This window comes from Mytilus edulis, chromosome 8, assembly GCF_963676685.1.
Source record: "Mytilus edulis chromosome 8, xbMytEdul2.2, whole genome shotgun sequence".
Lineage (NCBI taxonomy): Eukaryota > Metazoa > Mollusca > Bivalvia > Mytilida > Mytilidae > Mytilus > Mytilus edulis.
In genome coordinates this window covers 73,763,656-73,781,676 of record NC_092351.1, presented here as the reverse complement: position 1 = coordinate 73,781,676, position 18,021 = coordinate 73,763,656, and the positions used below count along the sequence as shown (strand labels likewise).

Genomic DNA, 18,021 nt, shown 5'->3' with positions numbered 1-18,021 from the left:
AAGAAAACATAACGTAGACAGAACTGTTATATGCTTTCTAAAGAAAATATTATCCATGAGAGCCAAAGAGAGAAGTAAGCAAACGGTTTGCTGGACCATGCTTTGAACGGATGAATATGTGTTAAACTTGGAAGTCAGCATGAACAAAAGAATACTGTGTTAAAACATACTTCATTACCGTTACATTACGTCCCAGGTTAGGGGAGGGTTGGGATCCTGTTAACATGTTTAACTCCGCCACATTTTGTATGTACGTGCCTATCCGAAGCTAGGAGTCCGTTATTCATTTGTTGTCGTTTATTGATGTTTTACATATTTGTTTTTCGTTCATTTTCTGTACTTAATTTAGGACGTTAATTTTATTGTAGAAATTGTTTAACATTTGTCATTTCGAGGTATTGTAAAGCTGACTGTGCGGTATAGGCCATGCTCATAGTTGAAAGCCATACGGTGACCTAACATTGTTGATTTATGTGTTCTTTGGTCATTTGTTAAGTGTTTGCAATCGTTCCAAATCTTCTTTTTTACAACCTGATTTATACAGCAGTATATTTGAGGATTTGACTGATTTTACTAATTGGCAAACTGACCATGTGACATAATATGTATATTATTTAGGATTATCTATACGTTTCAGTTAAGGTGGCGGCAGACAATGGTCAAATAGTCTTTTGCGTTTTTACCTTGTTTTGTGTGTGAAGGTTTTTTTTCTATTGTGACATATATTGTTTCTTTTTTTTTTCTAATTCAAACGATATTCTAAACATAATCAGGCTTAACTACACATAAACGTTTTATTATATAAAGATATAATTATAAATACATCAACTGCATCTGCATAAAGTTTTGTGCTATATAATATAAATGATAATGTGTCAGAAAAAAGATTAAGTGGTCAACAAGAATCTACCTCTCTTTTGGTAAAGTTAACAGAAAAACAACTGTCACTTAAATGGCAGATAGAATTATGATGACGGTAATTGTTGTTTGCATTAAAACGTACTCTGTATACAAATGACTATGATCCTTGGGTTGTCAGCTGTTCTATGCTTCTCCAATAAACATATACGACCCATTGTAGCTAGAATAACATATGATAACACATTAAAACAAAAACATACACACCACGTTATTGCAATTGTTTAATATTTCTTAAACCAATCAATAGCATATTTCAAAATAGTAATCATAAATTGTATCACATAACGATCAACTAATGAGTGCGTTTAAGGTTCGGCCAGATTGTTCCTGTGTAAAGTCAACAGTCTCAAAATTAATAATTATCGCAAATCATTAAATGATTGTATACACGTCTGCTTTGAATTGAAACGTGATAACTTTTTGTTAACACAATTTATACGGAGATGTATTATAAATGTGATATTGCTAGATACATCATGCCTTACTAGGCCTCATAATATTTTTTATACTTTCACACTGATGAAACTCATTTTCAAAAGATACAGAGACATCTAATTTAAACCTAAACAGAAGTAAAATGATATACGTACATGGAGCTTTGTAATATGTTTGACTGAATGTGCAAGTTAAAATCAAAGGCATGAACGATCCGCTTTATAAATATAATACATTACTACAATCCAGTAAAAGAGGAACAGTCAAATTCATAAATCGAAAATAGACTGACAACGTCATGGCTAAAAATGAAAAAGACAAACAATCAAACGATAGTACATACGACACAACATAGTCAACTAAAGAATAAGCAACACGAACCCCACTAAAAACTAGTGGTGATCTGAGGTGCCCCGAAAGGGTAAACAGATCCTCCGCAACATGTGGCACCCGTTTTGTTGCCCATCTTATAACAAATCCGGTAAATAGTCTTCGGGTGCGGGAATTTCTCGCTCCATTGAAGACCTGTTAGTGACTTTCTGCTGTTGTCTGTTTTATGGACAGGTGTCATTTTTTATAAATTTCTTGTTTACAAAACTTTAAATTTTTCGAAAAACTAAGGATTTTCTTATCCAAGGCATAGATTACCTTAGCCGTATTTGGCACAACTTTTTGGAATTTTTGATCCTCAATGCTCTTTTACTTTGTACTTTATAAATATATTGATATGAGCGTCACTGACGAGTCGTATGTAGACGAAATGCTTGTCTGGCGTATTAGATCATATTCCAATTATTTAAATGACAATTAGTTCAAATGAATGAGTGTTTATCTTAAACATACAGTATAAATTGCAATACAAAATCAAAACATAGCAATTTGAACTACTGTATAACTGTAGTAAAATACAAATTCATAATTGATGAAATAGAATCAGTTTGTACTTTTTTTTGGTGATTATTAATCATGAATCAGAAATAAAAAGATGGGCATAATTGGTCAAAGCATAGGATGACCACAAGTCTAAATTGTATCAGTATGTTAAAGTACTATTTCATAATGTTTAGTATTCTGCAGATCAAAATCGATTCGCATAGAGTACATATAGGTAGAATTATCTAAACTATCCGATGAAAATAAAAATAATAGAATCACATAGAATGGTCATGTTCAAATAGTACCAATTTCAGACGGTCACTGGTTGGCAGTAAAATGAATAAGGACTGGCTTAAACAAAACATTTTAAATGAGCAAATACTTACTAATGACAGTTACTGTTAGTGCACACACTTAAAAAGATAAATAAAACACCCGTAAAAATAGTTAGAATTATACTATACAACAATTGTTGTTTATCTGCATTACTTTACAGAAGAGATATAGATGTATATCAAAGGGCAATAAAAATAGCTAATACGAATAAAAATTATAAAACAAATTTCTCGCTACTATTGTAGAGAATTGTGTCTCATATGCTATACATGATCGATCAACTATCTTTTTTCATTACGAAAACAAATATACATTTACAAATTTTATACGGTTTTGCACAACATAAAGGAGACACGGTTTTAAATTTAAACTGTATTCAATTGATGAACCTTCTATTGTATGCATGTAGCCTTTCGTCTGACTTTTGTAATATCAAAATAAACCAATGATTTTTTAAACAGTCATCTACAATTATAGTAAAAGTAAACAACACATTTGATTGCATATTCATGCACGCCAGATAAAACAGTGTTTCATTTTCTTTGTATATAACAACAAATGTATACAAGTGGAACAACCATTTTTTTTATATATCAGAGGAATATTACTTTTATTCACTATAGTCTGTTACATCAATTATCTGGCGAACAATATCATTTGATTTGTAATGTTTTAAACGACCGCAAAAAATAATTTATCATCATGTTAAATTGTTTTTGGTTATGTTTTATTTGTACTTGAAGCTATGTGTTTGCGTTTATCTAAATATGTGTTTTACACACACCAAACTACTAATTTATATATAAGTATTACCGGATAATTTGCGCTGTACTTTAAGATAATAAAAGAACTAACGATTACTTCAACAAGACATATTGCAATATCTAACAACATGACTATTGTGTTTAGGCAACTAATTGATATGAGATAGAAGTTTCATTTTTCATACATTAACATCTCAAAAAACACATGATAGTGATAGGATTAGGGTAAATCTGTGTTACTTACTTCATTAAACCTGGACTGCAAAAAAAAAAAGAAATAAGAAAAGTATAAGCTTATTAAACATTTAGAAACAATGTGTTTACTGAGTCTGGTATAATTATTAACTTTTAATGATCCTTATCTCATACTGTAATATATAAATGTTAACTCTTATCTAATACACAAAATATATAATTATTATTGGACTTAATTCAGTGGTGCATTCAAATAATGCTTTCACAATTATAGTACGAATGATAGTTTTGTGAAAATCGTAATCTGTCGTAATATACGTACCAAAAAAAAGTTATTGGGTAAGATTTCAATATGCTATGAACACCAAACAAATAAACTAAAGAAAACAGAATTGAACGTCTATGTTCAATGAATTTTTTACATTGTTTAAGTAATCAATATAAATACATGAACTCTCTTGTTAAGCTGACGATGATCTTAAGTATACTAAGATAAAAGAAAATTTTAATTCTAATATATATATATATGCAACACCGTGATACCATTTTGATATATCGACTCAGAGATATACATAATACTGGCTGGTAAAAACACTTCCCACGTTAATCCACATGTACTGAACATTTTTACAAATCCTTTGCCCATTTTATTGTTTTAAAAATTGCATTTAATAAAAGAAAATAACTTGTATTCTTATTCGGATGCATAATTAAAAGAAGTAATGCACTACAGCTCGAAGAAATCAACAAAATCAAAAAAAATCAAGATTCCGCGAAAGTCTATTACTGATTTTGCCGAGTTTAGGTTATTTCAAAACATGACGTCATACAAATGAAAACGCTAGAGTTGAAAGTTTTCTGTTACATGAACCATCCAAATTCGTATAACATGTATGATATTGTTTTTAAATTGATTTTGAGGTAGGTTTTAATTTACTTTTCTTTTGTATTGTATTATTCCAATATATACTGACCGACTTTAGAAACGCGATACTATATTATTTTATTGTTATTTTTGAATGAAAGTGACACCGTGAAAAGCAAAAAAATGCCTGTTACAAACGCCAAAAATGATTTTCAGAAAGCTAAACAAATTCTGTCTGACAAGTTTTGGGTTCTGTTTTACACTTTCTGATTTTGCATTTGTTCAACCCATTAATTGGTTACGTCAATTATGCGGTTGGAACTTGGGGGCTTTAAAGGTTTTTCCTCAGTCGATTCTTTTGCAATACAGTTGATGGGAAACATTTATGACATGAATCTGTATACAATGGCACTCGGAAATTTGATTAGTAGTTGACGTTGCGGCCGCAAACATGTCTGGCAAATGACGTTGCGTAATCCAATTCTGTTGACGTTTCATTGTCACTACATGTTAATCTGTTCATTGATGGCCAGCAACAAATCTTGTCTACTTGTATCGTTGTTTGAAGGACGAGTTTCTGAAGTCATACAGTATGGTTGCAGCACGTTTATATGTTCATGTTTGTCTTATTTTTAAGGGCTAATTCAGTTTTTTTTTCAGTCTTGGCAATATGGAGATGCAACATTTATTAACTGATTGAAGTGAGGCAAAGGATTGAAAGAACTGTTTCACAAAGCAAAACAAAACTGAAACAATTTTTCATGAGTCCAACATTTCGCTTTAAGAAATTCCTGCGACTTCAAAAACTCGGTATGATCAATAACTACAGTTTAGTCAGATTTTGATTTTTTGTAAAGAGAAAGAAGTATGATAAGTCTGAAAAGTAGTTGTAAGAGAATCAAACATGATTTGGTAAAAAAAAAAAATCAACAAAATGAGTGTTGCGTTTTTAAAGTCGTTCAGTATATAAACGTGTTGTTTTCATTATTATACTGATTTCAGCAAGAACATGGCGGCTCCGTAGTTGAAATGTCAACTTTGGATTTGACGGTAGCTTACGAGAAAAACATGTAAATTAAAAATGGCAAATGTTGAACTGGAAGATAAAAAGAATTAAACATATTTTTTCTAGCAGCTATTCACGAAATAACCCATGCAAGCTATTTATTTATTAGAATGCTTGAGTTTTATCTAATGGGGAGTAAAAAAACAGCAACACACACAGCATATTCTCTCTCGCTTTAGTTTTTTAATGGCTGCATTTGTCCTATTAGAATCGAAATAATTCATGGAAGGCATATATTGTGTATAAATTTACACATGACCTGGGCCTTGATATTTGTTAATTTTATCCCTCACTAATGCTTCGGATAATGACAGGCCATATGCAAATTTCATACAACGGCTTCTATAAAACATTTCTTAAGTAAACTTCAACAACACATCTGCAATATATAATGGCATGACTATTGTTGATGTGAGATAGACGTTGCTTTGTTGATGCATTGAAAAACGAATGAGTGTGATATCATATTAAGATAAATATGTGTTACTTACATAGAAAAACGTGGACTGCAATAAAAAATTACATAAGAAAAGTTTTAGCTGAATAAACATTTATAAAACAGTTTTACTGTGTCTGGTATAAATATAAACTTTTAATGATTCCTATCACATTCTGTAAAATAGAAATGTTTGCTATAATATAAGATACACAATATAATGATTATTGGACTTAATTCAGTGGTCCATTCAAATGATGCGTTCACAATTAAAGTGCGACTGATCTTTTTTGTAAAAATCTTCATCTGTCGTAATATACGCAACAATAACAATTTGATATTTCAAAAATACCAGTAGTTTAAAACTAAAACAATATGCTTATTTAGAATCATGCAAATATGCTATGATCCCCCCAAAAAAAGAAATTAAAGCTAACCGAATATTGAATGGTCTATGTTTAATTTATTATTTACATTGTTTAAGATATCAATATGAAAACATACACTCTCTTGTTAAGCTAAAGATGCTCTTAAGTATGTACCATCAGTTACTGGATCACTCAAGCTTGATCAATATACCTTTGTTTTAATATAAAAAACGTTTTTTTCACATAGAATGAATAATCCCGCTTAGAATAATTTGAAGCTCTAGCTATTTAGTTTCGTATGTGAATAAAACAATCTTCATAATGTTTAAGCACTAAAAAGAATTATAAGTTTAAAACATACCCGATATCTTTGGTAATAGGTTTATTCCTGTAAAAAAAAATACATATTTGTGCCTAATTATGACGTGTTTTTAAAAAGTCACAAATCTTTACTTTAGTATATGAGACGCATGCGTGTACGTTGTGTGTTTGAAACAATATTACTGGAACACTGGTTCAATGAGATTTTTTAAAGAAAATATCCCACTAAAATGTCCATACATTTTGAATGTCATCTTTCATTTTAATTTACAAAGAAAAATTCTTGGAAACACAATAATTCAATGAGGTTACAAAGTGTTTTAGGTTGTGTCAAAAAAAAACATTATCATTCCAACAAAAGGTCAGATAATTATTTTTGTTTACATGTTATATATGAACTGGTCTAAAATTTACTTTATAATACTCGACTGTAATTTTAACTATACTTAATTTTTTTATATGAATAAGGCCGTTAGTTTTCTGTTTGAATTGTTCAACATTGTCATATCGGGGCCTTTCATAGCTGACTATGACGTATGGGCGTTGCTCATTGTTAAAGGCCGTATGGTGACCTATTATTGATAATGTCTGTGTCATTTTGGTCTGTTGTTGACAGTTGTCTTCCTGGCAATCATAACACCTTTTTTTATATCTATAGTCTGAACTTGTACTTTACTCGACCAGTATTTAACCATTGTGTACGCGGCTGAACCATACTCGATCTACTAGGAACCATACTCGACCTAGTCAAAACCGCACCCGACATAATCTGAGCATATTTGACCAAGTATTTACCGACGTTCATCAATTTGTTTTTAACTCACTTATTACTTATCAGGTGAATTCAAAGGCCTTGAGATTTAAGTGAAATAGGAGGTATAACATGATCGTTCATTAATAATCAGAAGAACAATTAAAAAAAGGTTAATTCAAACCATCTTTGTTTTCTGTAATTATATATTTAAGTACACTTTACTTACATTGAAATCTGTTCATTCCTGTAACAAGAATCCAGTAAATATATCAAATAACAATACAGTACAAAACAATTGAAGAGTTTGTTATTTTGTTTAAAAATCTAAACACATGTATTTGTTAGCAAATCATGGCAGGTTGAAATAAAAAGGACAACAAACATTTCACCGAAATACTAATTTCAAGAACGTGGAATGGTGTGTATTCATTTAAGAAATACACATTCATTGCATCTGTCCAGATTAACTAAATAATACTCTGAATATTATAAAAAAACACACATTTTAAAAAAATCATTGAACACAGTTTGCATGTTTTTTAGTTCTAGTGCGGGGACTGTTGTGTATGCACTAAAATCAATCTTTTATGGTCAATAGGAAAGTAACATCTTCCAAAATATTTGCACCAAAAACAGTAAGGCACGTTAATGTTAATTAAGATACTTTTTACTCTTATTTTGTAAGCAGTCAATATAATACTTTATTTTATCTGTTAAGAACATGTGTAACGGTGTTGTTTTGTTTAAGATGATTACAACTGCTCAACCAACATGAACATATTCTGATTAATCTGAGTTGACTTCAATATAATCACTCATGGGAGACAATTTACATATACTATACAATATTACAGATGATAATGTCAGGAATGTCAATCTCTTTTATATTACTTCTTAATTTACCAACAGTCTTGAAATCACGTTGTAATAATTCAGGAAAAAAACACCCCGGACCAACCCAGACAATTATAAAAACAACATTTTCAATGTTGACATTTTTATTACTTACCCACAAGATAAACATGCGTATTTGTACTTCTTTTGTGACTCTGGTGCCCTGAAATATGATCATCCAAAATGTACATCTTATATTTTTAAAAAAACATGCTGATATTTGCACACTGCGAATAAGAAAAGAAGTATATGACACAACCGGTTTTTTTTCCGAAAAACGTGTTAAAATTTAACATTGGTATAGTCAAGTTCCAGGCATGTGATTGATAACATTTTTTTTTTATTAGAAGTTAAGTGAATATTTGTCTCATAACACATCTTATTGTTTTAGATAGCGTATAGAAATTCACCGCTTCTTTACAAATATCCAACCATCTATTGGTGATCAACATATCATTGTTCGTTTTTCCACAAGCTCGGGTAATGCCTTTAAAGACGGACTAGGGACTGAAAATTTCGGTCTACTGTCTAGAATTTGTGTTGTGCTTTTAGCGTTGTCTTCATATTCAGTGGTGAATGGTTATTTTTATAATTTTTTAATCAGTAGTATTTGTATTACCATGGAATTTGTTGGTTTTCAGTTTTTTCCTTTATCGCTTTACCTTCCAAAAACAAAATGGTTATGTACACTAGGAATTCATAATAGATAAAAACAGTTTTTAGACAAATTTTCCGAAGCACATTTTATATAAAAAGATTTCTAACATAACTTTTGATTATTTAGCCCTGTATACCACCATTCCCATGTCAAATTATCATTTTTTGGAACGACAAAATTTCTTCCTATGTGACGTTTTACATTTTATGACGTCAAATAGGCGAAGAAATGAATCTGATTTTTAAATTTGATAGATGCTTTTTGTGCTTTTTTGTTAAACATTTATTAGTTATGAGATATTGACACAGTAATGACTTCTGTACCAATATTTTGACTATTCTAGATACCTGTTATGTCTGCATGGATGTAAATATAACAGAATAATTTGATGCGACTGTCATGCAAGTGAGAGGTTAAGCGCTATAAAACAAGGTTCAGTCCACCATTTTATACATTTGAAAATGCCTGTACCAGTCAGGAATAAAACAATTTTTGTCCATTCGTTTAATGTGTTTTATCATGGATTTTTACCATTTGATTAGGGACTTCCCGTTTTGAAATATTCTTCGGAGTACACTATTTTTGTGATTTGACTTTTTATACTTAAGAATAACAAGGACATATACAACTAGACGATTTAAAAGTTAGCGATGTTTTACAGGTTAAGTATGTGATGCCCTATATATAGCATATAAGCAAAAGTAGACGTTCTTCTATATATTCATGGTTAACATTTAAAGGAAATGCTCACATCGAAAGATGCCGAAGAGCTGTATAAGTATAGAAGACTACGTACCGACAATTTTTTTTAAACTTTTCTTAACGATGTTGAAACGTTTATTTTTTTATTTTATTTTTATTTTTACAAGTTTTAAATTTAAAGCAGCTATACCAGATACTTGAATGTACTTTGCGTCGTTCTATCAAACTGTCTGTTTTCATTTTGTTCTGTAGAGAAGACCTTTTAAATTGTGTTGTCTTCTATAACTGAGGTACTAAGTCATTTCGTATACCAATGCAATTGTTAATACCATAATTATCCATTTTATTTGAATCGGTTACTTACTTAAACTGCATTTCTCCGAATAGTCTGTCTATTTCTGTGCCTGAAGGCTTTTTGTTTCTGTATGACACATAAGACCCTTTGGGAACTGGCTTTAAATCTATGTTGTCTACATCAACTTTAAGTCTTTTCAGCCTCTCAAGCAATAGAACGTCTGCCATTGTTTCCATTTCCTTGATTTTCTTTTCCCATTGTTGACAGTTTTCGATATCTCTACGATAAACAATGGTTAGTGCAGTTATATTTTGTATAGTTTTCTGTTCCTCGTCATGCAATAGCCTAACAAAACTGCCTACTTTCTTATCAATCAAATTCTTCCAGTAGTTCCCCTCCTCAGTAATGGTCTTGATGACTGCTTTGACTTCGTCACGGTAGGTTTTTGTTTCTTTCTCTATTTTGCTAAGGTTTACCTTAGATGTTGTTACCTTTGCTTCTATGTTCTTGACAACTTCGAATCTGAGTTTTTCAGCTGATTTAGTAAGATCTGTCATCAAATGGCGGCTGTGTTTCTCTACGGAGCAAATTCTACACACAGGAGTATCACAATCTTGACAGTAGAAAAAGTAAATTTCTTCATGTTCTGTACAAAGGAGTTTTTCTTCCTTGTTGATATTTGGTCCACTTAAAAACGTGTGGTTTTTACAAGACTTCGTGCGTAAATGAGATGATTTACAGCTTCCACAAAATGACTGGTCACACTGTTGACAATAATATTCACCAGGTCCAGCAGTACAAATTTCACAAGTGGAAGCAGCAGCTTGAGCCATTTTTATATTTAAATGTAAGTCACCTGTGGCAAGGTCAAGTATCTGTCAAGCGTAGTTGTGATCAACAATCCAGACATTAAAGTAAAGGTTGTTTAATAGTCTAAAAATAGAATTAAACGTAGTAAGATACACTTGAATTATTGAAATAATTTATCACGTTGATGCTATTCAATAAGTTGACTTGTTTGTTTATTAAATACATTTTTGTATTGACTGTTTAAAGCTAATCGACAAAGATAAATACATTATGTCAACAGTGCAATCAATTTCTTAATAATGTGCGTCAATGTTCACCAAATCTAGATAAACTTTTGTTCAGTAATGTGTGTTTCCATTGTTAATACCGTTTCATTTAGTCATTACTCACCTCTTACTTTGTTTAAGTTGTTTGTTTGATAAATATCCGAACGTAAACTCCCACTACTGGTTATATACACTTCCCTGTAGCGATACGAGTAACCAGGTAACTATGTCTATCACATGATAGTTTAAAGTAAGTAATCTGTATGTGATCAATACATACGCGTATGAATCTATTTATAAATCCTGTCTACTATTTGTATCCACTATAGGAGGCCAAAAAGGCTAAAACAAGTGAAATGGATACTAACAATCTCATAATAATATGCATCAATGTTCACCATATCTAACCAGGTTAACTTTTAGTTTGTTTCCTCTTATATTTGATGTGTTTCCCTCAGTTTTACTTTGTAACCGGGATTTTTTTTTCTCAATCGATTTAGGAATTTCGAACAGTGGTATACTCTCTGTTTAAGTTGTATGTGTAATAAATAGAAGAAAAAAAGGGGAATAAATAACATACATCGAATCTATTACTTTTCAATCTTAAATTCATATGTAACTATACACTCTCATAATCATGTACTATTAAAGTATAATAAATAAAGACAACCACTCGCAATGATACTTTTCATATGAATGCAATACATTTGTACTATGCAGAAGCAAACTACATTTAAACATTACAAAGTTACGACAAAGACAAGACAACCGTCAACCGTAAACTAACACCTGCAATACATTCTCTTTCATTTATGTGGTATGAACGGAACCAGCACACAATGAAGGATACATGTATACTGTCTGCTGGAATTCTATATCATAACTTGAATATTTTTTTTCATTCATAGTCCACTGACTTGGACATTACTTTTACATTAATCAAAACCCAATGTACCCAATAAGATGCTTACGAGTTTAATATTTCTGTTCTAATGTAGTTTTAAATATAGAGATTTCTTTTTGTTGATATACTGTACAGAATTATTATTCATAAAATTTGGCGTTTACTAAATTTGTTTCACTAATAACGGTTTGCATTTGAATGTAAGTGTTATTAATATGATAAGATAAGATAAGATAAATAATAGTTTATTAAAGTGTCACATATTGATCTACATTAAAATACATAAAAACGTTAACATCATAAAAAAAGGATCAATACCCAGCCTATAAAGACTTACGAGACCCTGTAAATACAAATAAAAGCTATAACAGTTATACTGAAGGAAAATGTTTTTATAAAAAGGCATAATCATGCATTACATGATTTAAAACTCATTAAATATGTACACACAATTATAAAATATCTATTCATGAATGCTTCAAAATAATAATATAAGAACTTACTAATAAAAATCAACAATAAACACAAAAGAAGTATAATTACAGTTTAGTTCGCTTAAAAGCGCCACTACGGTAAAGGTTAAAAATATAAAGGTCAATAAGAATTCAGTTATAGTTCAGTAAAATTTTTTGTAAAATTAACAGTAAAAATTTAACGATTAATTCAAAATAAATTCGTTAAGTAAAGATTTACAAAGTAAAAATACAAAAAAGGAAATTTAAATCAATACATTAAGTTTGAAAAATATTATATAAATGTTTTACGTCTCATAAAACATTTATGGAGTGTATTAGAAAAAAAAGTGGTTGGATTTCATCACATTTCATTAAAGATGTAAACTGGTGTGCAATTGTTAATATTTCAAAATCGTCAATCAACTGTTTAGCATTTTGAAAAAGTTCAAATCTAATGTCCGAATAGAGCGGACAGTTCATCATGAAGTGTATTTCATTTTCTACGGTTGAATGGTCACATAGTTTACATAATCGTTCATTCAAGGGTATCTGCGGTCAGGAATATCGTCCCGTTTATGTATCACTTTCAATTGCAAACGTTCAATCAACACATGTATTCATATTTAAGTCAATATTTAAAACATTACTATACATTTTAGTTCCTGTCTGAAAAAAGGATATAACTGACCCGTATAATATCCCTTATTCTCTATATTATTGTTTAACCCAAGACACTTACAAATGACCTACACAATGCACAGATGTTTCCCACCAAAACTGAATGAGGTTCAGTACATGAAAATGACTGAGGTCCAATATAGGAAAGAATAACAAAATATATAACTTAAGTATATCAACTAATACTAAGCAAATAGTAATTTATGAATGCTATATAATTCGTAATATTGTGTCCTATTTTATTTCTTTAAAGTGATGATGATTATTTGCTTGTTGATTAGATTGTCATTAAATGAGTAAATTATGTGTCATGACTTATGTAAAGGTAGTGTTTTCTTTCTAAAAGTAAAAACGTGTATTACTCGTCTGTACAGTTTTGCTTGATTGTGTAGACGTGATCATGATTTGGAACAAAAAGATATCAATCACAATATATGTCTTTCTGCATTTTGAGTATTGCATCAGTTAATAAAGATGTAGAAGTTAAATCGCAAAAACACTCAACTCTGAGAAAAATCCTTAGTCATGTTAATCAAATGGTAAAATCAATACCTCAAACACATCAAATGAATCGACAACAACTGTCATTTTTCTGACTTGTTTATAGGTAATTTAACCTCTTTCTCATGTGACAGTCGCATGCAGTTCCATTATATTGACAACGATATGTGAACAAAGCAAACAGACATATATGTAATGATAATACACGTATGTTCAATACCAGACAACAAAACTAATAAGAAATTGATACAAGGTAAATGACGATCATGATGCAGTTACAGGCGTATTTAAATACAATGCTAATTCAAAAAGTGATCTTTAATGTGGTTGAAGTGTAACCTTATGTAAACAAACAACACTTTATAGATTTATGAATTCCAAAAGTGTTATTACTTTTTCCACATATTGAATGTTTTTAAATTGTTTGTCTTGAGTATCTCTTGTATAGAATTATATTGTAACATGTTAATACATTTTTTGTGATTTTCAATATAGAACAGTATGTTATATTTTACTGCGTTTGTAATAGATATGGCATTTGAGCTAAATTAAAGAAGACTATGAAGTCGTCTTTTTTTCCAAATTGCATGACAGTTTGTTATGGCTTAATTTAAAACTTCCATAAAAGTTGAACAACCAACAAAAAAGTATTTTTCAAAGTCATCGAGAATCAAATTATATTGATTCATATTGTATTGGCGTTTGGTTTTGTTGCACTTCAGTATTTCTATTGTTCCGTTTCTTTCTCTTTTAAATTATTTGGTCGAATTCCGTGGAAACATGTATTAGTTTGTAAGTCCGGATTTGCGTTTACTCAATCGATTTAAGGCCTTTGAACAATTTTATACTTTTGTTGCCCTTATTTAACATGTTTAAGATGAATCTTTTTGTATTTCATAGATCGTAAAAGAAGGACTTGAATAGAACGAAACCTACGTTCTGGCTCGAGATACAAGTAAGCCTATTTAAGGAGGCTCGAGATTATAAATATTTCAGAAAAAAAAAAACATTTTGTTTTTCATAACAAATTTTTTTATCCTATGGTACAAAATATCATCAAAAAAATATATTCGTTTTGGCCCCAGATGACTATGAAATGTACAAATCATTGAAAAAGCTCCATATTATCTCCCTTTTGTGCAAACATGTCATTTGTTGGCATTCAAATTGAAATATCTTTTTTAACTCATCGGTGACCTATATTTTTTATTATTATTTTCAAATAATCTGTACTTAAACTTAATTATTGTAAAATTTGAGCGATTTCTGTAATATAGTTCATTTCCATATTACCTCTACTTCTCCTATTAGTTTAACAGAAAAAAAAGTACTTTACAAAAATGTATGCTTCTTTCGTAGCCAGATTGTGAGCGTAAATGAACTGTGACCCCATGTTTTATTTTATTTTTCAATTAAGTATAAGATAAAGCTCAATTATAAAAAATATAGCGAAATCCTATATAAAGGGAAAAATGATTTAGACCCGTGACCCCCTTATGCTATTATGAGTGTTTCTGCTATGTTTTGTACGCGTCATGTTTATTTTTCTTCTGTAATTGTATGTTCTTTTATATGTATTTGTATATAAATGTATCAATACATGGTTAGGGTTAAGGTGAGGGTTTGAGTAAACCTGACTGTAATTATGAGAGTATAAAAACTATAGTATTAAAACCATATCCGACGTTCGAAAGACATATTCAAATATCTATTAATTTTTGAGAATTTGGTAAAATAACTGTGGATCTTTATTTTTATGATTTTTTTAAAGCGAAATGGCTGTCGATTTTATGCTATGTTTACAATTTAAACTATATTTTTATTGAATGAATATAAAAACAAATGAACAAAAATTACATTTTCAGGTTAAAATATTATATATCCCCCCAAAAAATGTGGTATGATCGCCAATGTACAAAAGTATGATCGAAAAACAAATATGTAACACTTAACAAACGGCAACTACTAAATTACAGGCTCCGGACTTGTGATAGGAACATATATACAGAATGTGGCGGAGTTAAACATGCTACTGTGATCCCAACCCTCCCCGTAGTAAAAATGAATTCTTTACCGTTAGGAAGATTATCATACAGAAGACACAGATCACATTAATTACAATACTCATAGAAGAAGACCCTATATCAATACTGAACGACAATGAGATGAAGAACAACGATCAATAGTTGTTGAAGTATTTTCTAAACTATGTTGAAGTCCTTCATAAAATCACAAAGTGATTAAAAATTAATCTAGAGTTGTCTCTCTTTGTCTGTTGTTAATTGTAATTCACAAATACCAAAATAAAAATGCTACAGACTTTCTGTATATTATACTCATTTGTGTAGAGGTTCCATCCTCTGTTTTCCATTTATAACTTTAACAACTTATACAAAAACAATCCTTTGAATTAATCATACATTTTATTACACCAACTTGTATTTACATTTTCATGACTAGAATGTACATGTTTACTTTGTGGCATTACTTTGGCTACAGAATATTCTATTATATTTTGTTGAGGCGCCAGGGTGACTACCGATTACCTATACACAATGGCTATCAGCTGACCTATGTTGACATAGTGTCATAAAACCCCTGGTAGCTAAACACGGTTACACTACCACCTTCCATGGGGAGTGACCGGGGAAAACACTCGTATTACCAATCCTTCTGTTATTAGTGCCCCACCTTTCGGCAGGTGTAGGCCTCCCCTCTATCAGATGAGGTGGAGGGGGTCACAGAGTTACCCATCTCTAGACCCCACCGTTACCACTAATCACATTTTCCAAACCTGCAAATTGTAGAACTTGTCAGACCCAGAGCAAGGGCCGAGTTGAATAATCCCCCAATCACGACCAGTCTCCCTGGACTGCCACATGAGAGCCCAAGTCAGCTACCAAATCTGATTTGGGTTCTCACCTCCACAAAACTTTCATTATTGAATCATTGGAAAAGTTGATTTTGTTGTACGTAGGAAAGACTCACCCCCCTGTATATTATTTAAGAAAACCTGATTTCCAGTTTGTGACAAATGAGTTTCATCTGTTCTTTATATAAACACTTCACTTGCCCTAATGTTCTTATGTAATATAGCTTTTCCCCCATTTTCTATTACAAAGTTTTTGTAAGAGTAAGAAAAGAACCAGAGAGACTTATTGCAAACGTATGACTGTAGATATTTGTGATTAAATTAGTGTAGTGATATAACTGTAGGTTTAGGATATCATAATTGAACATTTAATACATAGACAGTAAAGCTTGGAGCTGTTTAGTTTAGTTGAGTGCAAATTGAATTTATTATTTTCATTCACTAAAGATTAATCTCGTTTATCTTGATCATCTAAATAAAAAAGGGGGAAAGATTGTTATGTTTACATTATACATTAACACTTTTATAGTTTAATTGGCTTATGATTAATACTGACAGTTAGGAATTTATAATCATTAGATTAGCGGATGTTGTGTATTTGTTCTATAACCCTGTGATTGTGATTGCACTGACACACTCTTTTTTACTGTGGGAGATGTAATGTGTAATAGCCAATATTCACCGTGTATATTTCTCCGAGATACATTTTTGATTCTTTTCTACTTTGAGCCTAAATTGCTTGTCATAGGTGGCCCAGTTTTCTGACCTCGTTGTGAGTTCTATAGAGTTGTTTTGTTCACACTTTGTTTCTGTAAACGGAATTGCATGTAACTGATATGCAACTGAAAGGATGCGCTAGTTATAAATAAAGGCAACAGTAGTATACCGCTGTTCGAGAGTCATAAATCGATTGAAAGAAAAAAGTTAATGCCTACTGTTCTGCATAGAAAAATGTATGTTCTTATTCAGCAATATGACAGTTATATTTGAGATATTACATGTTGCTGCTAGAGAAATTTAGAATTGAATAAAGGCGACAGGACCTTACTGTTCTTTATATACAAATTTGATAAACATTAGAATATATAGCTGCAATGCCATATGCTTTAATTATGTCACTCTATCAAACTGTTAGTTTTCAAATTTTGCTGTTTTGAAGGCTACCGCTCTTAACCATCACTTATCATATAAGTAATGTACATTTTAAATAAACTACTGTTCAGCCAATAAAAAAACAAAAAACATTTTTTTTATCAAAATAAGTGTACGAAACTAGTCGTTTTGAATAATTGCAATCAATCTTTTCTTTCCTAATAACAATAGTATTAATCAAGAAAATAAACCACTGTTTTCTAACATCCATTTTAAAACGTGCTCTGTCTGCATTTGATATCAACGGGTGTACGCTAGTGTATCATTGTTTTTGCTTTGTGTACTGTTGTTTGTTTTTGATGGTTTTATTTATTTGTTTGCCATGGTGTTGTCGATTTATTTTTTACTTATGCGTTTAAATATCCCCTATCTGTTGTCACAATTTCAAAGCAGAGGGACGTTATGTATTTAAGAAAACATTTGTCATACTGATTTTTAAAACCATAGTTATTATTTTTCTCAAAATTGATGACTTACCGAAACTGCAACTCTCCGAA

General features: G+C 30.7%; 1 protein-coding gene and 1 long non-coding RNA gene across 3 annotated transcripts; both read right to left on the bottom strand.

Moving 5' to 3' along the window:
• Positions 1-1,069: 1,069 nt before the first annotated feature.
• LOC139486257 (uncharacterized) lies at positions 1,070-6,707 on the bottom strand. The gene is made up of 4 exons (XR_011655533.1): positions 6,624-6,707; positions 5,950-5,964; positions 3,577-3,591; positions 1,070-2,645 (listed from the first exon to the last, which is right to left on the bottom strand). It is a non-coding gene; the product is annotated as an uncharacterized lncRNA (long non-coding RNA).
• An 837-nt stretch (positions 6,708-7,544) lies between these two features.
• On the bottom strand, positions 7,545-11,199 carry LOC139486253 (transcription intermediary factor 1-beta-like). Of its 2 annotated transcripts, none has more exons than XM_071271041.1 (4): positions 11,087-11,199; positions 9,956-10,819; positions 8,347-8,394; positions 7,545-7,581 (listed from the first exon to the last, which is right to left on the bottom strand). In XM_071271041.1, the coding sequence occupies exons 2-4, from the start codon at positions 10,717-10,719 to the stop codon at positions 7,560-7,562; spliced, it is 834 nt and encodes a 277-aa protein (XP_071127142.1). In that variant the 5' UTR covers positions 10,720-10,819; positions 11,087-11,199; the 3' UTR covers positions 7,545-7,559. The 2 variants fall into 2 exon arrangements, with proteins under 2 accessions (XP_071127142.1, XP_071127143.1); XM_071271042.1 differs by having other exon boundaries at positions 11,094-11,184.
• Between the last annotated feature and the right edge of the window lie 6,822 nt (positions 11,200-18,021).

Coding starts and splice junctions, on each gene's coding strand:
- LOC139486253 (XM_071271041.1), bottom strand. CDS start 10,719: ATGGCTCAAGCTGCTGCTTCCACTTGTGAAATTTGTACTGCTGGACCT. Junction 8,395..9,955: donor TTCGGAGAAATGCAGTTTAA/GTAAGTAACCGA, acceptor ATCATATTTCAG/GGCACCAGAGTCACAAAAGA. Junction 7,582..8,346: donor TACGCATGTTTATCTTGTGG/GTAAGTAATAAA, acceptor TTCTTGTTACAG/GAATGAACAGATTTCAATGT.